This window comes from Ptiloglossa arizonensis, chromosome 7, assembly GCF_051014685.1.
Source record: "Ptiloglossa arizonensis isolate GNS036 chromosome 7, iyPtiAriz1_principal, whole genome shotgun sequence".
In the NCBI taxonomy this organism is placed as follows: Eukaryota; Metazoa; Arthropoda; class Insecta; order Hymenoptera; family Colletidae; genus Ptiloglossa; species Ptiloglossa arizonensis.
In genome coordinates this window covers 10,474,129-10,494,460 of record NC_135054.1, presented here as the reverse complement: position 1 = coordinate 10,494,460, position 20,332 = coordinate 10,474,129, and the positions used below count along the sequence as shown (strand labels likewise).

The 20,332-nt window shown below is 38.5% G+C and overlaps 1 protein-coding gene across 13 annotated transcripts in view; it reads left to right on the top strand.

The window, feature by feature from the left end:
- Positions 1-20,332, top strand: part of LOC143149017 (EGFR adapter protein) — a 286,593-nt gene that overhangs the window by 222,737 nt on the left and 43,524 nt on the right. Inside the window, exon 1 of one of the 13 annotated variants that reach the window (XM_076315991.1) lies at positions 17,035-19,465. The exons of the other annotated variants lie outside the window; for them this stretch is intronic. Within the exon in view, the coding sequence (XP_076172106.1) occupies positions 19,241-19,465 (225 nt within the window). The 5' untranslated portion in view covers positions 17,035-19,240. Of the gene's footprint in view, positions 1-17,034; positions 19,466-20,332 lie in introns of those variants that run through there. 13 annotated transcript variants of the gene reach the window in all.

Below are 20,332 nucleotides of genomic sequence, written 5' to 3'. Positions count from 1 at the left end.
AATACGTAGCTTCCTTTAGACGGTCGAGGTAATCGTTAATTCTGGGCATGGGTTAACTATGTTTAATGGTTTTACGATTTAAGACTCTATAATCAATGCGCATACATACATCAACCGTCTTCTTCTGAACAAGTAGAACAGGATTGAAGAATGGTGATTGACCATCTTCAATTATATTGACGTCCAACAGTTCTTGAGTTACTTCCCGCTGCTGCTGCCGCTTGTAATGTGATACCCAGTAGAGTTGATAGTATATGTATCAGCATTGAATCCATCAGGGGTATACTCATTTTCGTTTTATTTTCTCAACCTACTTCACGCAGATTCCTAGCAACCAGATCTATTGATTCGTTCAGCATGTCTACGAACTTCTGTGTTCCTTCTTCGAAACAATCAGTGATGATGTTATCCCTTCTAATGAACTCTTTACTTATATATCTGTTCATTTTCGCTCGACTAGAAGTTCTCTCTGGGCGAAAACTTTCCTTTCGTTGATTTTCAAATAATATTTAAAACAGTTTACGACCAATGTGAACGATGTATCTAGCTGGCTAGGTATTACATAGCATCGCGAAATCAATCGTTCAATGATAGCTTCTAGATGCATACAATACGAGTTATGTAATTTTATGCATTCGATCGAATAACTCCCAAAACTTGAAGACATACAGAAAAAATATTTCGATGAAAATGTCCAAGAAGGAATATCTGGTGGCAAGGACAATTGATTTGTAACTGAAGTCACCAAGAACATCCAAAGGTTAACTTTGTTCCTTTAAATGTGATGTCCAGTATTTTGTGATAGAATTCGATAGAGGAATGTATTTTGAGAATAGAAATATTAAAGTACATCTGTCCTAAAATTAATAATTAATTTATTAGAATTGTCATCTTTGATATGTTACGTCACGTGCCGTGTAACTATTCAAGAAACCAGTGTCAATACTGTTTCAGGAGCTGAATATCTTTGCAAGTATTAGGTTTAAATAGATGTACCTTGATAATTTTACTCTAAAAGTACACAGTTGTATCTAATCCTGCCAAAAGCAAACACTTCGTTGAAAAATTCATTTTCCGCTATATCCTCGAACTTCGGGGATAATCACTTAAAACTAATCACCCTGTATATTGACCCCGTACATTGGTATGCTCTGCGATACCTAGTTGTTCAGGATAACTGTTGCTTCTTCCGCCTAGAGGGCCACCTTAAATGGTATCTCGCTGCGTAAATCTTCCGTTCTTGTTTCTTAAGTCAAGAGAACATTGGGTCTGCTAACAATTCGAATATGTTCAAGTTCCGTATGCGGCTACCTCATAATCCAAGAAACGACTCGATACCGAAACGACCTGGATTATCACTACTGCAATAATAGCCATCAATCGTTACTGCGGTAGCCATGGTATCTGAGCCAGTAAAGTCATAGTTATAAATGTATTATACGATGGCGAGTTGGAGGAGCGTTTCTCATGACAAAAAAAATATACATTTTTTCCACGTTACAGTACGGTGAGTATAGTACCACATTGTGGATCGTGATGGTTGTTGTACAAGTGATCAATTTATTTCCATCGAACAGGTTGCTTGCCAGGACTGTACTGTCCGCGCTTCGCCAACGCTCTCGTATAGTCAAACACATAAGGAGCAATGGGTCGCATTTTTTTTTATTACGTGGAATTTTCTGCTTTCGAACGCAGCTAGCTGCGCGTAGATCATACATTGTATTCACTCGGACGAGAACAACGCAACGCGCGACACGCAACCGTACAAAACAATTCTTCAACCCTGGCCTAACGCGGCCGTTTCCGCTCGTACACGATAAACGATTTACACACAGCTCGAATGCTCCAAAGCGGCAGCGATCGTGTCATTCTTCGTGGTTTTTCTGAATTATTGCGACAGTCGGGCTCTTAATAATCTTGGGCAATTAACACATTCGCGTGACACGTTTTTTCATCCTACTCATACGTGTGTACGTATGCATAAGGTGCATCGCTTGAATCGTGCATCTAAATTATTTCTGTTCTTATTTAAAGTAAAAAGAAGGGACTAAGAGGGATGTAAATTGTTTCAAGGTGTACAGATGTACACCTTGGCTATCAGGCTATCAAGGCTATCAGATGATAGCGATAACAAAAAGCCTCCTTAAAATCGTCTTAAAGTTCATTCCAAGACTATCGACATTGTTTCGCATATTAACATTCGTTTACCATAGCACATTGTTGTAATCGACATCAAGATGAATTCAATGACCCAGTTCAAGGAACATGACTTTTAATTGACCTTAAGAAAGAAAAATGAGTTCAAATCAGAACAATGTAAAAATTACAAAATGAAAGGAAACTTATTAAATGGATTTATTTTATTAGGTGTTCGAAAATGCTCGATCGAAGTATCAGTAATTTATACCAATTGTATTGAACCGATGATCGATTTAAACGAGACACCCTGTATTACCATCACCTGGCCAGCAGGTGGTTGTACGTGCGAATCGATTAATTACCTTTGTATCAAAATTTTTTATTTCACGCAACGACGCGGCGGTGGATTTTTCCAAACACGGGATCGCGTTAAGAATAATTTCTTTCGATCGTCATCGCACGATCAAAGTGCACGAACATGCAACATGCATAACCCCCGTCGTAACTTCGACTTCGCGGCAGATGTTGCAGGGCTTCTGTCTCTTCTGTCTCCGCGATCCTCCGTGGCACGATCTAAAAGCATCTTCCTGTTGTCTGAAAGATTTTGCTGTCTGCCTACGGCTTCCATGTCCGCTGCTAGCAAAGGAGACGGGCATGGACTCTTTTTCTTCGGGATTACTAAGAATGGCAGGAGCAACTTCTTTGGGCGAGGGCCTCGAAAGTGGGGAGTAGTAGACTTTGCACTTCGAACTTTACGCTCGGCCTGTGCCAGGCGTTTAGTCAATCCTAATGGCACTCTTCGGATTAAACTTTAAATACCTTCCGGTGAATTAAGAACGCCTTCGTTCGTGAAACTCGTAAATGGCGAGCGGCCGCTTGTTGGAGGAACGTCTCTTCTTAGCGGATGCTTTGTGAGAAAGGACACACGTCAGAGACGAAATAATCGGAAGGACTTAGCACCGGATTTCGAGGCATTTCGACGCTTGATGCGAACTCGCCAAATTGCGCGTCTACTCCAACTGGCTTTTCAACTACAGCGATCCTAAACCCTTTTTATCTCCATCGATTCGTACATACGCAAGGTAACAGTGAACATACCACAAATACGTTTCTACGCGCGGTTCAAGTGTAGCGGAAGTACTTAGATAAGTATCGATAGTTCGCGAGTAGGTCACGTTCTTAAAAACTACGATTTTTAAAAAAATTTTTCAAAGTTAATTGTTTTCTTAGTGTCATACTTTGTTCGAAGTAAACAAAAATATAAATCGATACCGATGCACGACGTCTACTAACCTTAGATATAATAAAGATAATTCCTTTTACATTATTTTAATATTTAAATGTAAATAAATATTCAATACTTTGGTGGTTGCTTCCACGTTGTAGTACTTGAAATAATTTGAAAATTAAACAAAGAAGTGTGTAGGCGCTGGTAGTTTTGTAGTTAAAAATAAACCACTTGTCTCTTTTAATAAGTTTCATAAGAAAAAGAATTCTTTTTATCGTAATTTTATTAATTTTAGAAAAATGAAGTACGAAATAATCTCTAAGAGAGCCTTGAACTAGGCCAAACTGTCGACTCAATTGAAAAATTGTATTGTTGGATAGTGTTTAACTTTTCATTGAAACACTTTCTCCAGAAGTGCAATAATGCACCAGCAAAGTGCAACTCCATCATCTTTTCAAACGAGTTCATATATCAATGGTGGGCAAATGCGGCTCTTCGTTGAATTAAGTGTAGCTCCTATTGAAAATTTAAATCCGTTTCTTTTTCATTATTTCAGAACTTTTTTCATCAAATATATATATCTATACTTCGTGCAGTTCAGACTTGTGTAAAATATCTAACCATATTAATTAAATTAAATTTGAATTTGTGTATTTAATACTGTATAACTACGGTGTCTTTATAATATATGAAAAACCTGTCATATATATTCTTCTATAAAAATCAATTCGTTCATAGAAAATGTGTGGCAAGATATTTGACGGATAATTTATGAGACAAGGAAAAACGAAGATTAAAATAATTAGCCAAAAAAGAAAAAAGAAAAATATTCGTATATTTCGTTTCTAGTTTCAGAATTTTTCCTACGTAATAATAATGACGAATTATATTCGTTATATCGTTAAACAAAGTAATAAATCTTCGCTCAATGTAACGATGATATCGGGTTACCGAATTTCATTACGACTTACTCGAACAAAAGTTTACTTCAACGATACGTAGCTCAGCTATCGTTTCAGTCTCGAGTAAATATTCAGTTTCGTTTATCGTGCCCACTTCGCGAAAGAATCGCGGATAAGAAGAAAACAATAAACGAATAGTTTCGGACCATTTCAATTTCAACGTTCCGTTAATGGACGCATCGTCCTTATTCTTTCCATAATTTCTTTGTCACCCCGTGTAATACCAGCTTCAAAGCGCATAGCTCGCGTCGATCTCAGACGTCGAATTAAATTTTTCCGCGAACTTGGAAACGAGTTTTCGGATCTCATTTCCGAAGCGAATTCCAGGTTCGGCGAGCGCTTTGCACGTTCATTTCATCCGTGGCACAATGCATCCTGCCCGATCTCAAGATGTTATTCGACCTCCGGAGACGAAGAGAACGATCAGCTTCATGAACTATCTTCCTCCTTCTCCTCCTCCTCCTCCTCCTCCTTCTCCTCCTCCTTTTCTTCGTCTTCTTCTCTCTTCTACTTCTTCTTCTACCGCCGCCACCGTCGCTGCTGGCTCTTACGAGAGCAGAAAAAGCGAAACAAGACCGTGCGCAAAGAGAGACGATCGAGATGACGGAGAAGGAAGGATGTACCAACGGAATTCAAGGTATTTTCCTGTCGTCCCGAAACGACCACGCGGCCCATTGAACCTTTTATTTACTTGGCAGCCTTCGAGAGAGGAAGTCTCTCGAGCGAGACATGGAGTGGACCGTCTTCGCTACTGATCGCTCGGGACTACTCTGACAGCTCTTAACGCGCGACACACTGACACCACGCTCGCGGGGTCCCTCTGTCGTTCGAGACTTTTCTTTTTTCGGCCGTTAATTGAATGTTACGAACGCGGATGTCTTAATTGATCTTTCATAGCGACCGATAAATTATCGCGACTGTTCAGTTTTACCCTTGTTTCGTATATTCGATGAGTTTGGACAGTGAACAGTCTTACAGTGAACACTTCCCAACTTATTCGTTCAGGAAATTAATTTACTTCACGAATCAAACGAGAATATAAAAATATGATGTATTGTTATCTTATAGATTTATGATGACGTATTCGATCGATTCCGTTAATTGAATGTTACGAACGCGGATGTCTTAATTGATGTTTCATAGCGATCGATAAATTATCACGATTGTTCAGTGATATTTTTTAGAATGATTTGAAACAAAAGTTTCAATATCAAACAAACGTATCGATAATACCGAACCGTATCTCAGTTTCATTATTGATTCATATAATCGTGATCAGTGATAATTCGCGGTTCAATTACCGGAGTTAGTTTAAATTTTCATGTTAGTCAATTGTAGTAGCGAACTGTAATGATAAGAAAATTAGATTTTCAATATTGACAGCATTAAGAAAAATTATGATGCGAACGTCACTTCTTTGCTACGATTGAGATTTAGAATTTGCACGAGCTTTGGTCTTAGCATTCCCCAAGTTTGTTATTTACGGACGAGAAAACTCCAACTTCTAATTAAGACTTGGAGAACTTGGAGTATCTCCCTGTTTCTCAATAGCGATTGACGTATCGTAAACCCAACGAAATGCTTGGCTTCGAACAGAAACTGTAAAATTGCTACCCAGTGTTTCAAGATAACCTCTGCATGGACGAATTATTTCGTTCGATATAATAAAAATTAAAATTGACGTGATCCTATGACATCTGCCAATAAAATTTTCAGAATCTGCTCTATTATATAATTGAGAAATACAATTATGAATGTTTACATATATACAATCTTAATAGTTACTTTCATGTTTCAACATTTCAAAAAACTTAAAATCTAAATGCACACACACATACATGCCAGTATCTCTGAAAAAGTTTAAGGTACAACGATCCTCTCCATGTGCTACCTAGGGGATTTATTCAAAGTATACGTAGAATTCAAGAACCTCTCAAAACATATTGATATTTTGGTAAAAATTTAATGTTTTCGTAAAACAAAAAAACGTTCGGTAAGTCTTCTTGGTGAGTGCTGAGTCAATGTCTCTCGATCTGCTGTTTTTCTTTTAAATCTTTTGTGACGACTGAAATAATTTGAGTTTATTTCTCTCTGATGTACGGTAGCTACCAGCTGATACGGTTTCTCATGCATTCGCTTGGAGCATGCACCGTCCTAACAGCTGTCACACCGGATTATTTTCCCATTTTTCAACACAAAGAAAGAAATCTTGGACGTGCAGGCTGAGCAGTAAAAATAATTCTGAACTCGTAGCTCAGCCAATTTTAAACTAAAGCACGTATGCACGATGGAAACGATGTAGTAAACTCTTCGAGAGTTTGCACGTCTTCCTTGTTTGTTCGATGATTCTCTCCTTTTTCGTTTATTTTACCTACTTACGTATTTACTCTTCTTCACGCCTCTCCTTTTGAACCAAAATTATAAGAAGTGAACTTGAATTTTAAAAGACAAGAAATAATTGTATAATAACACATAGAAACATAGAAACTATCAATTTATAAGTGACAAACTGTACAAAATATATTAAAATTACTTGAACGATTCTTAAAGCAGCAGTTCTTAGTTTAAACAGAGTTGGCAAAAGCACGTATTAGAATTATACAAAAGAATCGGAAAATGTCTTCGATATTTATACTTGAAGAAATATTTATTTTTACTAATAAGGATATCATCAGAATTATGAATAATTTAAGTAAACAAATTTTTTAAATCCTTTTTGTGTATGACTTCTTTCAATTTTAAATTGATTGAAATTTACTTGTTTTACAGGCATAATAATAATTTAATTGGCCACGAGTCGCTTCCCTTATTAATTGAAATTATCTGAATCAACGATTTTACGATATATCAAATACTAATATAACACAATAATGTAGAGTACCGTAAAATTTTTAACTGTTACAAAAATATGTAATCCAATAACGCAGTTCCTTAAAAATTGTATTCCTCATTTCCACGTATGACGTAAATATTAGTTATGTATCAAAATTATTGGAATTAATAATTTCACAATACATCAAATATTATTTCAAGTAAGAATAATAATATACTGTATCACAAAATTATTTTACTTTATTAAAAGCATGTATGACCTAGCAACATATTCTTCTGCTTCAATTTATAATCGAGCACAACGAGAATCTGTGTAAACATTCATTAAAAGCATGGAAAGTATTAAATGGAACAAGTTTGAATGAGCGGAAACCTAGATTAATGAACAGAGAAATGAAGTGTAGGCTTCTATTCAAACGCGAATATTATACGAAGAAATCAACAACTAGACTCGACGATACTCGATGTTTCTAAGACATCTTTTTAAAAGAAAATCATTGAAAAATACATAGACGTCTATTGAAAAGAAATATAATGAACGAGGAGAATTTCTTTTCCTAGAAAAGCACAATCTTGTTTAAACTGAAAAGCACGAAGCGAATGCAAATATACATCTGAAATTGTAACCATGCAACATTTCAGATAAACATTTTAAACTTTACAACTTCTAGTATCTTGGTGCATATGCACCAAGTGCATTAAATGTTATATATTTAACCTCTTCAGAAATATGTACATAGGTTTGGCATATGTACATAGAATTAGGTTCTTAATTATTTTAAATACTGTAACATGGAAATAACCACTAAAATCGTAATTAAATATTCATAATGCATTTTCTACGATTTTGTTAAACATAATCCTATTTTATTTATCCTAGCCGGGAAAACATGAGAATATATATTTGAAGGATATATTTTATGTGTTATAAATGAACAAATTTTTAATTAGAAGAAGGAAAAAAATAATGAAATTTGCAGATATAAATTGTGGAATGAAATTTTCCTTTTACCTTAATACTTGCAGCTTTGCCCAAACCAAGTATAAGTTTCTTTAAACATAATATTTAATATATAAATAAATATATACTTATAGTTAAACTTGGAATACCGGTGGTACAAATGAAGCGACTAGTCTCTCAATTTACATTGAAAAACTTATCTCTTATTCCTTGAAAATGTTGATATCAGAGTTTCTTTGAAGACAAATTTTCACCGTATCCTCTAATACGTATCCTAAATATCGTCGATTTGTTTGTCAGAAACGTTAAAATTTCAGGAAATATCGAAAATGGCTTTTTTATTTATACATTTTTATAAAGTCGTTAATTATTAACGGTCATTCCCATTTGCCTGAGTTTTGCTAGAGTTGTTCCCCTTTTTGTAGAAGTGCGTTACGGATTATGTTTTTCTACGCTCGTATTTTATTTTTGAACAGTACTACCATTATTTTCTATACCGTCTGTTTCTACCGGTTAATAGACCTACGCCGCAGAAGATGCTGCCCTTGTCGCGTTCGAAGATGGCAAAACACTCTTCCGCATATTAAGAGTCTTCCGTGCCTCGCGATAGGAGGTAGCGCTGCGGTTTTTGTGGTTTTGTTTGATGTCAAAAGTGCGCGACGATAACGGTGCAACCATAGCCAGGCTTTCATAGTAATCGCTCGGCAATGTCCGCGATGCCAAATGCCAACACTATGTACCTGCACAAATGGCAGTTACTTTTCATAGGCAATTTTATCCGCGCCAGCTATAGTCGCGTGCGAAAGTTGAATAGAAAACCACCTGTTCCATTCCGCTATCTGTTTGCCATCGGTTCCTTTCCAACGGCATAACACTAATGACTATCCGGAGAACAATATTTGTCGGGGGTCAATGTTAATCAGTGTCGATTACTTTTAAAATCGAAAATTCTACTATCTGAATTCTACAGAAAGACGAGAAAACGTGATTAACTTGCGTATTTTTATCAACGTTAAGGTGCAATAAACACAGTAATGTATAAAGAGGTACTGGTATCAGTTTGCACCATCTGTCTACCTATCTATATATCGAAGAGAGTACAGTGTTCCTTATGTTCTCTACAACATCTTCTTTGTAACAGTTATATGCCTCTGAGCACGTGTGTTAAAGTAGATAAGTTAGATATTATTCGAGAAATTTTTGCTGGCTGTTGTGCCTTTTTAGGGTTCTAGGATCTCCCCACTTCCTGTGGGTTCTCCCCAATAATATATCTCTACGAACACGAAATTGTATACTTTGTAAAGAACTCTACTGTGAACGAAATTTTATATTGAAACCAACTTTGGTTCTTTGTAATCAAATTTTATATCGAAGAAACAATTCTTACTTAATACATACAAATATATTTATATAAATTATATATATACATAAAAGTTATATTTTGCTAACTTACGTTCTACTTTGGGCACATTGGGAAAATATGCTCGAATATAATTGTCCTGGACCGTGACAAGCATCATCATGAACCGCTACCCTTGGACGGGATGCTATAGTAACAGTCGCGATCAGTATCCGGAATTTGCCAGCCATACTTCTACGAATCCGCGACCTGTTGTCCCTTATAAAGAAAATCTCTAACAAGTAAGAACCGACTAGATCGTCGACTGAAACTTTCTCCACAAATAGCTAGGATTTTTGCTTGTTATATAGGGTGTCCCGGTAATAATAGTACATCCGAGAAGGGTGTAACATTTCGCGCAGAAATGAACGAAAAATACAGTTACCAAGAAATACAATTTTGAACATTTGTAAATTATTGCACGCATTAATAGTGAATCTCGATCTAACGGAATTCGATATAAATCAGTAGTTCTCAAACCTTTCGAAAGGCATTCCTCTGAAAAGAGAGAGTATATCTGCCCCAGAAATCTATACATACAATTCAAAATTGAATTGTTTTCATCGATTTTGATAGATTGAATTTTTACCCATTGAATACAAAAGATTACTTAAGGAAAGCTTCTGGCCAAATTCAATTATTTTGTAAAGTGCAAAATAATTTGATACAAACAAGGGACAAGGTAGACATTTGTATAACTTTGATGTTCACCGAGATAACAGCTGACAGAGTTTTTCAAACGAACTGGACCTATACGTTTCGAAAAATCATCGAAAATCGTTAGTGCAGGTAGCTTCGTGGTAGAACGATGTCAGCAAGCGGGCACATACACCGATACTGGTCACTGTTGCCTCGGAATGAGGTTGACCTTGGCATTCTCGTACAGATAATAGTGGTACCTAGTTGGTGGCTACGTACGCTCCCTTCTTTTGGATGTTGTACCCTCATTTCGCTTCTTGCGACCTCACCCCGTAGCTGCATCAGCATCTACCGAGAAATAGAACAAGTCGAGTGCCTATGGGTTCGAGGATTGCCTTGGGCTTCTTACTCGTGACGGTCATGACAAGTTTTACTGGTTGCACGCGATACAGACTACGCGCAATGCATTTGTTGAAAGAGACAGGAGATTTGACCGACGATGAACGATCCTCCTAATAGTAAGATCCTCCGGTTGTCTGTCTGCCCCACCATAAAAACGGTTAAAGCGATGGCTAAAAACTAGCTTTAATTTTCTTCTTCCGTTGGAAGTCTTGGATTTACACTAACGGTGAGAGCAAACATGATTAACCCCTCCTATCGCATGAATTTTCTTTTATCCTCACAAAAAGAAATTATTTCACGGTTATTTATACATCCCCGAGTTAATTAATATTCCAATAAAAGAATATGGAGCTGAAACTGCGGAGTTGAAAGGTGTCTTCGTAAGAAAATCTTATATGCAAAACCTGTTAATTTATTTATCGTATTTATTGGACTCCATGAAGATAGCAAATATATTCAATAGAGAAAATTATTAAATAGATAGCATTAAATAAATTCCAAGTTGAAAAAGTTTAAATTAAACAATATGAAACCACGTTGACTGAATTAAAACCTTTAAGATATAAATATATTATTTTAAACTATTTTTGTAATATATTAAAAAGAAATATTAAATTCAACTCTGGGAGGTTTGTCAACAGTTTTTCTTTACGAGTTCGAAGAACACTTGTAACGTTTAATTGATATTTTGAATATTATGGCAGGATCACGTACAACGATGTCATTTTTTATTTGGTTTCAATAGTGAAAGTGGTAGCTCCAGGATTTCTGTGGTTGAAATTGCTACGATCATCAAAATGTTAACACAAGGTAACTCTTAATAGATACACGATACAATAAATATCATCTGAAATTTTAAATCATAGGAACAAGTTTATTAGACCGAGCCGCAAATTAAAATATCAGAAAACAAGAGGTAATAGAAAACGAATGAGTATTCTATTGGATAGGAATATCTATTTCGTAATTGCCACGTAAAAAAGCATCGTAATACTATATATTTTACAACTTGAACACCACCATCCGAAGACGTTCCGAAGAATGATCTATAGCGTCGCAGCAACAAAAAATGCAAATTACATCCACGTAATTTCTGCGCGAATTACCACTATTAAACCGAGTAAAAAATTAATTCGTCATACTCGTTAGACGAGCGTTTCAAGGTGATGTGAGAACACGGCTTTCCTACTTAACAGCATCGGCTATTTGATTAATAGTTAATCATAAACAATCATAAGTCAACTTGCCCGCAACATCAAAGACGCCATTAAGCATACCGGAGCCCCTCGAAGGTTCTTGCTAAATAAAGATTTAAGAGAGAGGTTCAAAGTGCAGGTTGATAAGGCGTCCCAACTGGTGGAACCGTTACGAGGAACAGAACAGAGCACCGCGACGGTTTGCAGGACACGAGTCGCGTGGAGGCGTGCGACTATGTAAGGTATGCAGCCTCGGGACCTTTTTGTGGCTTTTTATTACCCCCGCCCGGGCATCTCCGCCATCAGACACAACGAAAAAGACGAAGACGCCGACGGTGATGCGAGAAAAAGTAACATCCTCATCCTCGGCCGCGAATTCAGACAAGGAAAAGGATTTATCAGAATCGCGCGAGACAGTGCCTCGTTAATGTTGAAGATTGAACGAGCACCTAGCAAATAATTCGTATACGATTCTGGAGGCTACAGTTCTTACCTCGAACAGGGAATTCTCTCGATTTTATTTTCGAAATGTATAATAAATTTTCCCCGAAGCACCTGTGGATCGTCGTGCAATGTCCTTACGTCGCGTCGCTTCTTTCGGGTTACGAGACAGTGGGCTTTGCCTTGAAATTTTCTATATTTTCTGTGTAGAGTGAGCCACGTGAATAAGATCGCTTAAATATTATATTCATGGCCATATGGAAAAACTGTTTAGGAAATGGTAACTTGTTCAAGAAGGTAAAGAATAACAGAAAATGAAACTCCTCTCGCGGTCGTCGATTTTAATCAATTTCAACGTATATGTAGCTCGTAGAAAATGTCAAGTAGTTAATTTATCTACCCGCGTAACTATTCCCTATTACTTTCTACCTTCTTTCAAATTAACATTTTTATAATCTGCAATGTATAAGCGACAATAAATAATACTTGAAAATATTTTACATCGAAGAAGTAACATACTTTTTAAGTTTTTTTTACTACAAAACATTTTCAGTCTTCATAGATTTAATCTGACAACAGTATACAAAAGTTTGTATACGTGTAGTCTAAATGGCGTTGGTACCTTAAAACGATAAAAATGTCACTTTGAGGGGTTTTTATACGGGGACCTTCGAGCGTTATGTCGAATAAAGTTCTCTCGTTACACCTATTAATGTAACATTCGTTAATTTCGTAGAAAAATAAATGTCTGCGCAAATCATACGAACTTTCATTGCGTGGTAAATTATTCACCCGTGACGTCGCAAACAAGGAAGAAACTTTTATGAAACTTTTACGTCCCACTTATAAGTCCACCCCTCAAAACTGTTCATTAGGTGACCATACTAGTGGCCATAGACAGTCCTTAACCTTCGAAACGCACACACATTTCTGTAGATTTAAAATTTATTGTGAAGTTTCACAGACCCCATATTATAAAGCAACTTTAACATCGAAAAGAATGTTGTTTTCAGAGGTCATTAAATAGCTCATACAAGCTCACTAAGTATAAATATATTTCTTCACATCACTTCGTACACTGTTTGCGAAAAATAAACCAAATATATAAGTGTATTTTATAATTTTATTTTTAATAAAAGACCCAGGCTATTTAGAAAAATAAAAACGTTCAATACTAATTGGACACATTAAATAAACGATTCTCAAATTATGCAATATTGATGTATCGTTAAAAACTAGTTAGAAACTAGTAAATGTATGTAATGTAACTTCTCTTTTAGAAATCTATTCATTGTGATTGGTTAGAAAATTCAAACGTGTAAAAAGAAAAACGCAAATTAGCTGGTATTTATAATACTTAAGTTACTTTTGGGACCAGATAAACCCACTGGAGCAACTGTGTTACAATTTTTAACCAGAGCACCGAAGCCTTTTAAGAAGTCCCGCATATCTCACAATTGCTTCTTGGAAATTCTAATATGTCCCGCATTGGCGACTTAAATATCTGGCTGAGGTACTTTTCTCCAACCAATAGACAGCATCGAGGACTATTTGTTACGAACGCGGCTTAAGGTTCTGTGGAAATTTCCGTCGAACACGACGACCAAGCGGAATCTCTTGTAAGCACATTAAATTAGCTAGGGTTGCCGATTAACTCAAGATCATTTACAAGCTCTGGCTACTAGCGTGCTACCTTTACAGCGCGCTACCCGTCCACCTCATTTTCGCTCCAAACTGCAGTAACTGAATTTGAGAGCAACGTCGGAGTTCCTAACTCGACTTTCCGTATACACTGGGGAAAAAAACTCGATAGTTCACACAGGAATACCTCCAAACCTCGATCATTTCCTCCTGGGAGCTTCAAACCTTGTTGCTTCACGATTACACTTAATCGATTAGATAATATTTATTCGTCTGTGTCGACGAACCAGATAACACATCGTAAATGCTAAACAAATTATCTAGATATAGCAAAGAAATCATTGAAAAATATATATTTATTGGTAATACATTAGTAAATATATATTTGGAAAAATGATCATTTGGTATCAGTGAAGCAGAGCAATAAGGGAAGAAGAAATTATTTTTTGATGTTATGTGACAAACAACCTTTTTCATTCTAATTATTTCTGATAATATTGTAACGAATCTTGTCAAAATAATATACATATAACATAACTTTATTTAAGGAAACATTATATTTAAGAGAAGGATAACAAAAATCTCTCGAATCTTGTATACTGTAATTATAATTATGGGACAATTTGTCGATTATTTCATTACACAGATACTGTCCTGTGCATAACGAAAGCAAAAATAATTTTAATTTTAATTATTCGATGGAATTTCAAATTTCTTTTTTGAAAGAAACTAATGACTTTTCTCGAAGGATCGACTAAACTGCACACTTTAAATGTAGGAACCCATGACTATTTTGTTTTCAAAAGGTTTCAGCTTTACGAGTCCTCGGGTATCCAATTCATGTCCATTTATTTCGATATTGGAAAGGTGTTCCCAAATTCCTGAACCAATGTTCCACATAGATACACATACCAATAGAAAACTTATACCCCATGCTGGAAAACGATCGTCTCTCAGTTATTCCTTTCTAAAAGCTTTGAATCTTGTAAATCTGCGATTACACGACTTTTTCCCATTTATTTCGATAACCGAAAGATATTCCGTAATTTATGGGCTACTCTCTTCGAGCGGTTTATCTCCTGTAGCACGCATCCATCTTTTTATCTTCGTCGAGGCGTCGTGCTTTGTGAATAACGATGTTATTACAGGGACATCGATACGAGTATTCCAATAAAACCTATCGTTGGTCGATATATTACTTCCGTTTTGGTATTAATTGCCGGATAATTTTTATTGGGGGGACACAAAAGTATCTTATCTGAAGAACTACTACAAGGCACATAGTTTTCAACCGGCAAACCAAACGAAACTCATTTGTAAGGTACTCGTGCACATGGGGTCAGAGGTATGTTACGTTATTTGTTCTATAAAAAAGTAAAGCTACGATAAAGTGAACCAAAGCTATTTAATTGTAATCTTGTAAACAAATTTCGCTTTTAAAATGAAATACACGTAGTATTATTGGTATATACATATTATACATATGTACGTGTACATTTAACGTTGAAGTTATCGTTAGATTATCATGAATCCACATCAGTTTCAATTTCTGTTTTATACAAATATGTAAAACAATGTATTATTTTATATCTATACAATAATTCATCTCGTACAATAATGTTTGTACAAAATTACTTACAGTAAGCAAAAAATATTTATCACTGCCAAGATTGAACCGAGTACGTCGAAATGTCCGTTAACGACGTAAATGCCATATGGAGAAGTTACACGCTACGTAGAATATCGATCTTCAGCTCATCCTTAAACAGCTGTCTATACGAATAAAACACAGTTACTTCAGTTTGTTACTGCGTCACGGAAAAACGTGTGCAGCAAATGCGACGAAACTTGAAACGTATGTATCTACAGCTCAATTTAAAGTCAAGGTTGCGAGACATCGTAACATTCATGCCGAAAAAGGGAATTATGGGAATACCAACTATAAAGCTATCTACGTTATCTCGCTTACCTCGTTTGAAACAAAAAACAGTATACATAAGTTATTGAACATTTAATTTGAAAACTTTCTCGTTCTGGACAAATTTATAATACAGTCGTTGGTAACCGAGATAAAAGAAAACGCAATTCTGTACGTTTGCCATACGTCACGACGAAACTGGAAGCGTATCCGTAGAATAGCTCGACTTGAAATCTGTGCTGCATAACAACGTCAAATTATTACCGGGAAGAGGAGTTGTGAAGTGCCGCCAATTATGAAATGTTACGCTACCACGCTCGTAATTGATTTTACAATCCGAGAGTCACAACCAAAATCGTACACCGCACTAGGAATTACACGATTGTCTGTTCTATGTCGGTTTCAGCGTACCGACATAAAACTATACTCATTACGGATAAATATAATTGGCAGTGTTTCGTAAGCATTCAATTTGAAAAAAAGATTCTTCCTTGAGCAATCTTTCATACGGTCAACAAAAACAACTTAATCTCGAACGAATAAGAATAATCTCGACCGTGAAAGTTCTCCGTTTGTCAGTGACGCGTTCGAAAAAATATGTAAAAAAATCAGCGATCCGCTCTACGCACGATTACGAATAAATGCATTCCGCAGTGGAGTCGGTGGTGCATTCAGGATGCTAATACCGATACTTCTACACGGAAGATTAGCTACTTTCTACTCGTAGGTACGGAATCTGCCGCATCTAACGGTACCAGCGCTGCCTAGAGCGATCGCGACAATTACTATCGGATCGCGTTTCGTGACGCGTCAACGGATGGAGATGAATTTTCAACGGTGGAACTCGCCGCGTACTCCGATAGGAGAAAAAGACGCGAGAACACCCCGTGTTCGGGTCGTGATCGGGGAAGAGAACGTCGATAAAAATGCGGTCGGTCGAGCGGGGCCTTAGCCTTGTTCGCGGGGCCCGTGTGACGATCGATCCTCTTCGATGACGTCGCGAACGTCGTGCACGAAGTGGAGGGCATCAAAAGTAACGTCCGTAGTCCGACACGAGTCCACGATCGTGCCGGCAGGAGGTCAAAGAACGCGAATCGCAAACTCATGCGATCGGCGCGTTGCTGGCTCTCTCGAGAGTGGTGCTCTCTCGCCGCGAATGGGGAACAAGGAGGGCAAGGCAGATGTAAGGCGGGACGAGGAACGAGATAGCTGGTATTCGCCAGCTGCCGTTGAACGTGTTCAATGCCGCAGTTGGAGCAAGAAAGCGGTCGGAGAGAAGAGATCGGTCGGTCGCTCCGCTCGGTTTTGCAGTTAGGTGGGGATAGAGCCGTGTGGGCCGCCGGTGCTACTCCTGCGTCGTGTTCCTCTTTCGACTTCAGTTTCTCTCTATACGTACCGGGGAGGTATTGCCATTGCCGAGCGGACTAGCATGCTCTAGGCCGCTTAACTCGCTTGATTGGAGCACCACCTGGACTGGCTTCTGTCAGGTAGGACCGAAACCGAAACGTCCAGAGGTGGGGGCGAAGATCCACCATTTCTTCTGGCAGCTCTTCCAGTTGACAGTAGAAAGGAGACACGCGAAAGGCCGCTGCCGCTCCGTGAATCAATCCATAAAACAGAGATTAGCCGAGTCGACGTGGCCCGTTGGGACTTGTCTCTTTTTGCTCGCCGATCGTTGTTAATTGGCTCGATCGGTTATTTCAGGAAGATAAGATCCCCGAAGATGGATCGATCGAGTCGTCGGTAGTGTTTAAGGAGATTCAGTGAAATCGATCTATCGCAATAAGTATACCCCGAATGCCTCGATCGGGGACAAAATGTCGTTAAATTGAGACCGTGTCCCCGCTCGTTACGGCGGAGCTGGCTTTCCAACCGCCATCGGTATAACGGAGTCGTATCCGGTAGTGCTTGATGCTTAGTGAAGAAAAAAGAACGGGGAAATGTGTAAAAAAAGAAGCGAGTAGTGAACGATCGAGCTTACGATGTGTGAGTTCGGATCGTTGATCCCGAGATAAGACGAACGACACGGATACCTCGTGAACGCTGACGCGCCGGGCAAATATTATTCGATGGAACAGTTACCATTATTAGCGTCGTTCGAGGCACGACGATCGAAGCCATTCTGAAAACTTGAATGGGGAATAATCCTAGTCGATTCCTCGGTACGTCAGCCGGTCGTAAAGATAAGACGGAATAGAGGAGCGGGGAGGGGAGAGAAAGCGGGAGAGAGAAAAACGTGGACTTAACGCGCTAGTGGTAGATGCAAGTATGGTTGACAGTCGACGAGGACGAAGCGAAAGGCAGCTTCGAACTCGTTAACCGGTTTCCGCGGATCGGCATGCAGAACGACACTCGGTGAAGACTACGTACGCCAAGAAGTGGAGCCCTCGATCTTCCGTGCGTGTCCCACGCGTAAAGCGATCGGACCGGTCTGCCGGATCAGAGACGGATGATCACCTGCCAACGATAATATATCTTACCAGCGGTGGTGGAAGCTGGCCCCGGGATCATTCCCCAAAGATCCATTCCTGAAAAGTATTAACACCGGGACACCCTCCGTCCCGTTCCGAGGTGTATACGAGCTAACCGTATGCACAATCGTCGTTACGGAGCAACGATACCTTTCCCGCACGACACCACCAACCAACGTCACGTTCGTAGCCAAGATTGTTGTTACAGCGGCACTGGAACGAACGCGGGATAAACGAGGGGACCCATCAACCCGTAACAGGAACGCGCGTGTCAATCATTCAAACGTGACTTCGTTGTGCTTCGGTGAGATATTTTTAACCGCGCGTGATACCGAGGGAATTTTCCGAGAGACGGGAGCAAAAGTGATCGAGGAGTACCGATTTCTTCCTCGAAGTGTACGAAGGGAATCCACGATTTCGAAGGCGTCGGTAAAATTATGCGGCTCGTCGTAATAAGATAAAGTGAATTCCTCGGATGGTGTGTCTGTTCCCTGATAAGTGAATGAAGATTCCATCCGGCGGTTGTGAGTGCGTTACCGAGCCGGTATGCCATTACTATACGAATTAGAAAGTGTGTTAGGTGATGCCGTGAACAAGTGGGTGCCAGTTGGAACAACGAATTTCAAGGAAAGATTGCGCACCACTGTGAACGAATGGAATTAATGTATCTTCGATCGTTTGTTCGGTCGGTGAAGTAGTATGAAACATCGTGTTGAACTGCTTTCGCTTTCCGGCAAAATTCGATTCACGAAGTTCTTTGTTGACTGCTATTGTAAATTTATTCCGCGAACGGTGCACCATCGTGCAAATTCGCGCGCGATTCGCTTACCGTCCATTCAACGCGTAATACGTCCAATCTGTATAACGATCTGGTGAACAATGACTCGTTCGACGAGTAACTGAACCGAGTGTGTCTTATCAACCGAAAACATTTCCAAAATTCGGCGAAAGCCGCGAGCCGTGCGCTTCGAATCGAGTTGGAAGACGAAGAGGTGCAACGGTCGCCGTGGCATGAGGAGGTTCACACGCAGGCGCAAAACCCTGGCCGCATTCTCTGCGATTATGGGACGCCTTGGTAAAGGCTCGCAGAGCACAACGAGGCCCATCTTCAGGGTGCAGTATCGCAAGCTTGTAGACGAGTACTCGCAGCAACAGGAACAGCTGAAGTTTATGCCAGCATTGCCCGACTACATGTCGTACTGCTGTTGTCGATGTGGTCACACTCAAAAACTCAAAGTAAGTTTTTACGCGTTTTTCATTTAACGTTACGTCGCAGTCTCCGACACTTGGTTCGTTAGAAATCGTCGACGAATAAAAATTAGATTTATTTTCTAGTTAATTCTTTCTCTCTTCGATTAACTGCACGATACAACTGGACAATAAGGTGTACGATATAACACGAATTGCACGTTGCTCGATCTCATCGAAACTTTTGACAGTACGATCTTGAACTATTTTTTCAAATCGATGATACGGTGGACGAGAGTTAATTTTTATGAGAATAAACAACGCTCGTTTCGTTGAAACGATACTGAGATACCGGAACGTTGAATTTTGTTTCTGCGTCGTTCCTCTCTTTCGGAAAGCTGTCGTCGTTTGTTTTGTACGCTTCTGGAAGTCACCGAGAACACCTTACAGTATTGACCAATCGCGATTAGGTTGCAGTAATACGACCCCAAACGCTGTCGGTGCATATGGCAGGTAGAAACTCAAGAAAGCGAGTCCCTATTGTTTCGTCAAAACGAGACAAGCCGATTAACGGCTAGTTAGGGTATTATTCTGTTTTTACAAGTATTCCGTAACTGGTATACGCGCGTGTATGTGCAATTACCATTTTAATTAACACCGAAATAAAATAAAATGAACAGGGACGAATACGAGCAGCACAGTGTAATAAAGATTTTTGAATTCTACTTTTAAGATGTTACAGAAGGGAGTGTGTGTTTAATTTTAGAACATTGTTAAAGTAAGGAGTTTAACGATAGAAATTTCGTTCGCAAGAAATATTTATCACAATTTAATTGCTACTTTAAATCCACAGCGGTTTTCACAAAACTGGAGACCCTTAATCGAGGAACGAATAATGTACGATTTTAATGGGAC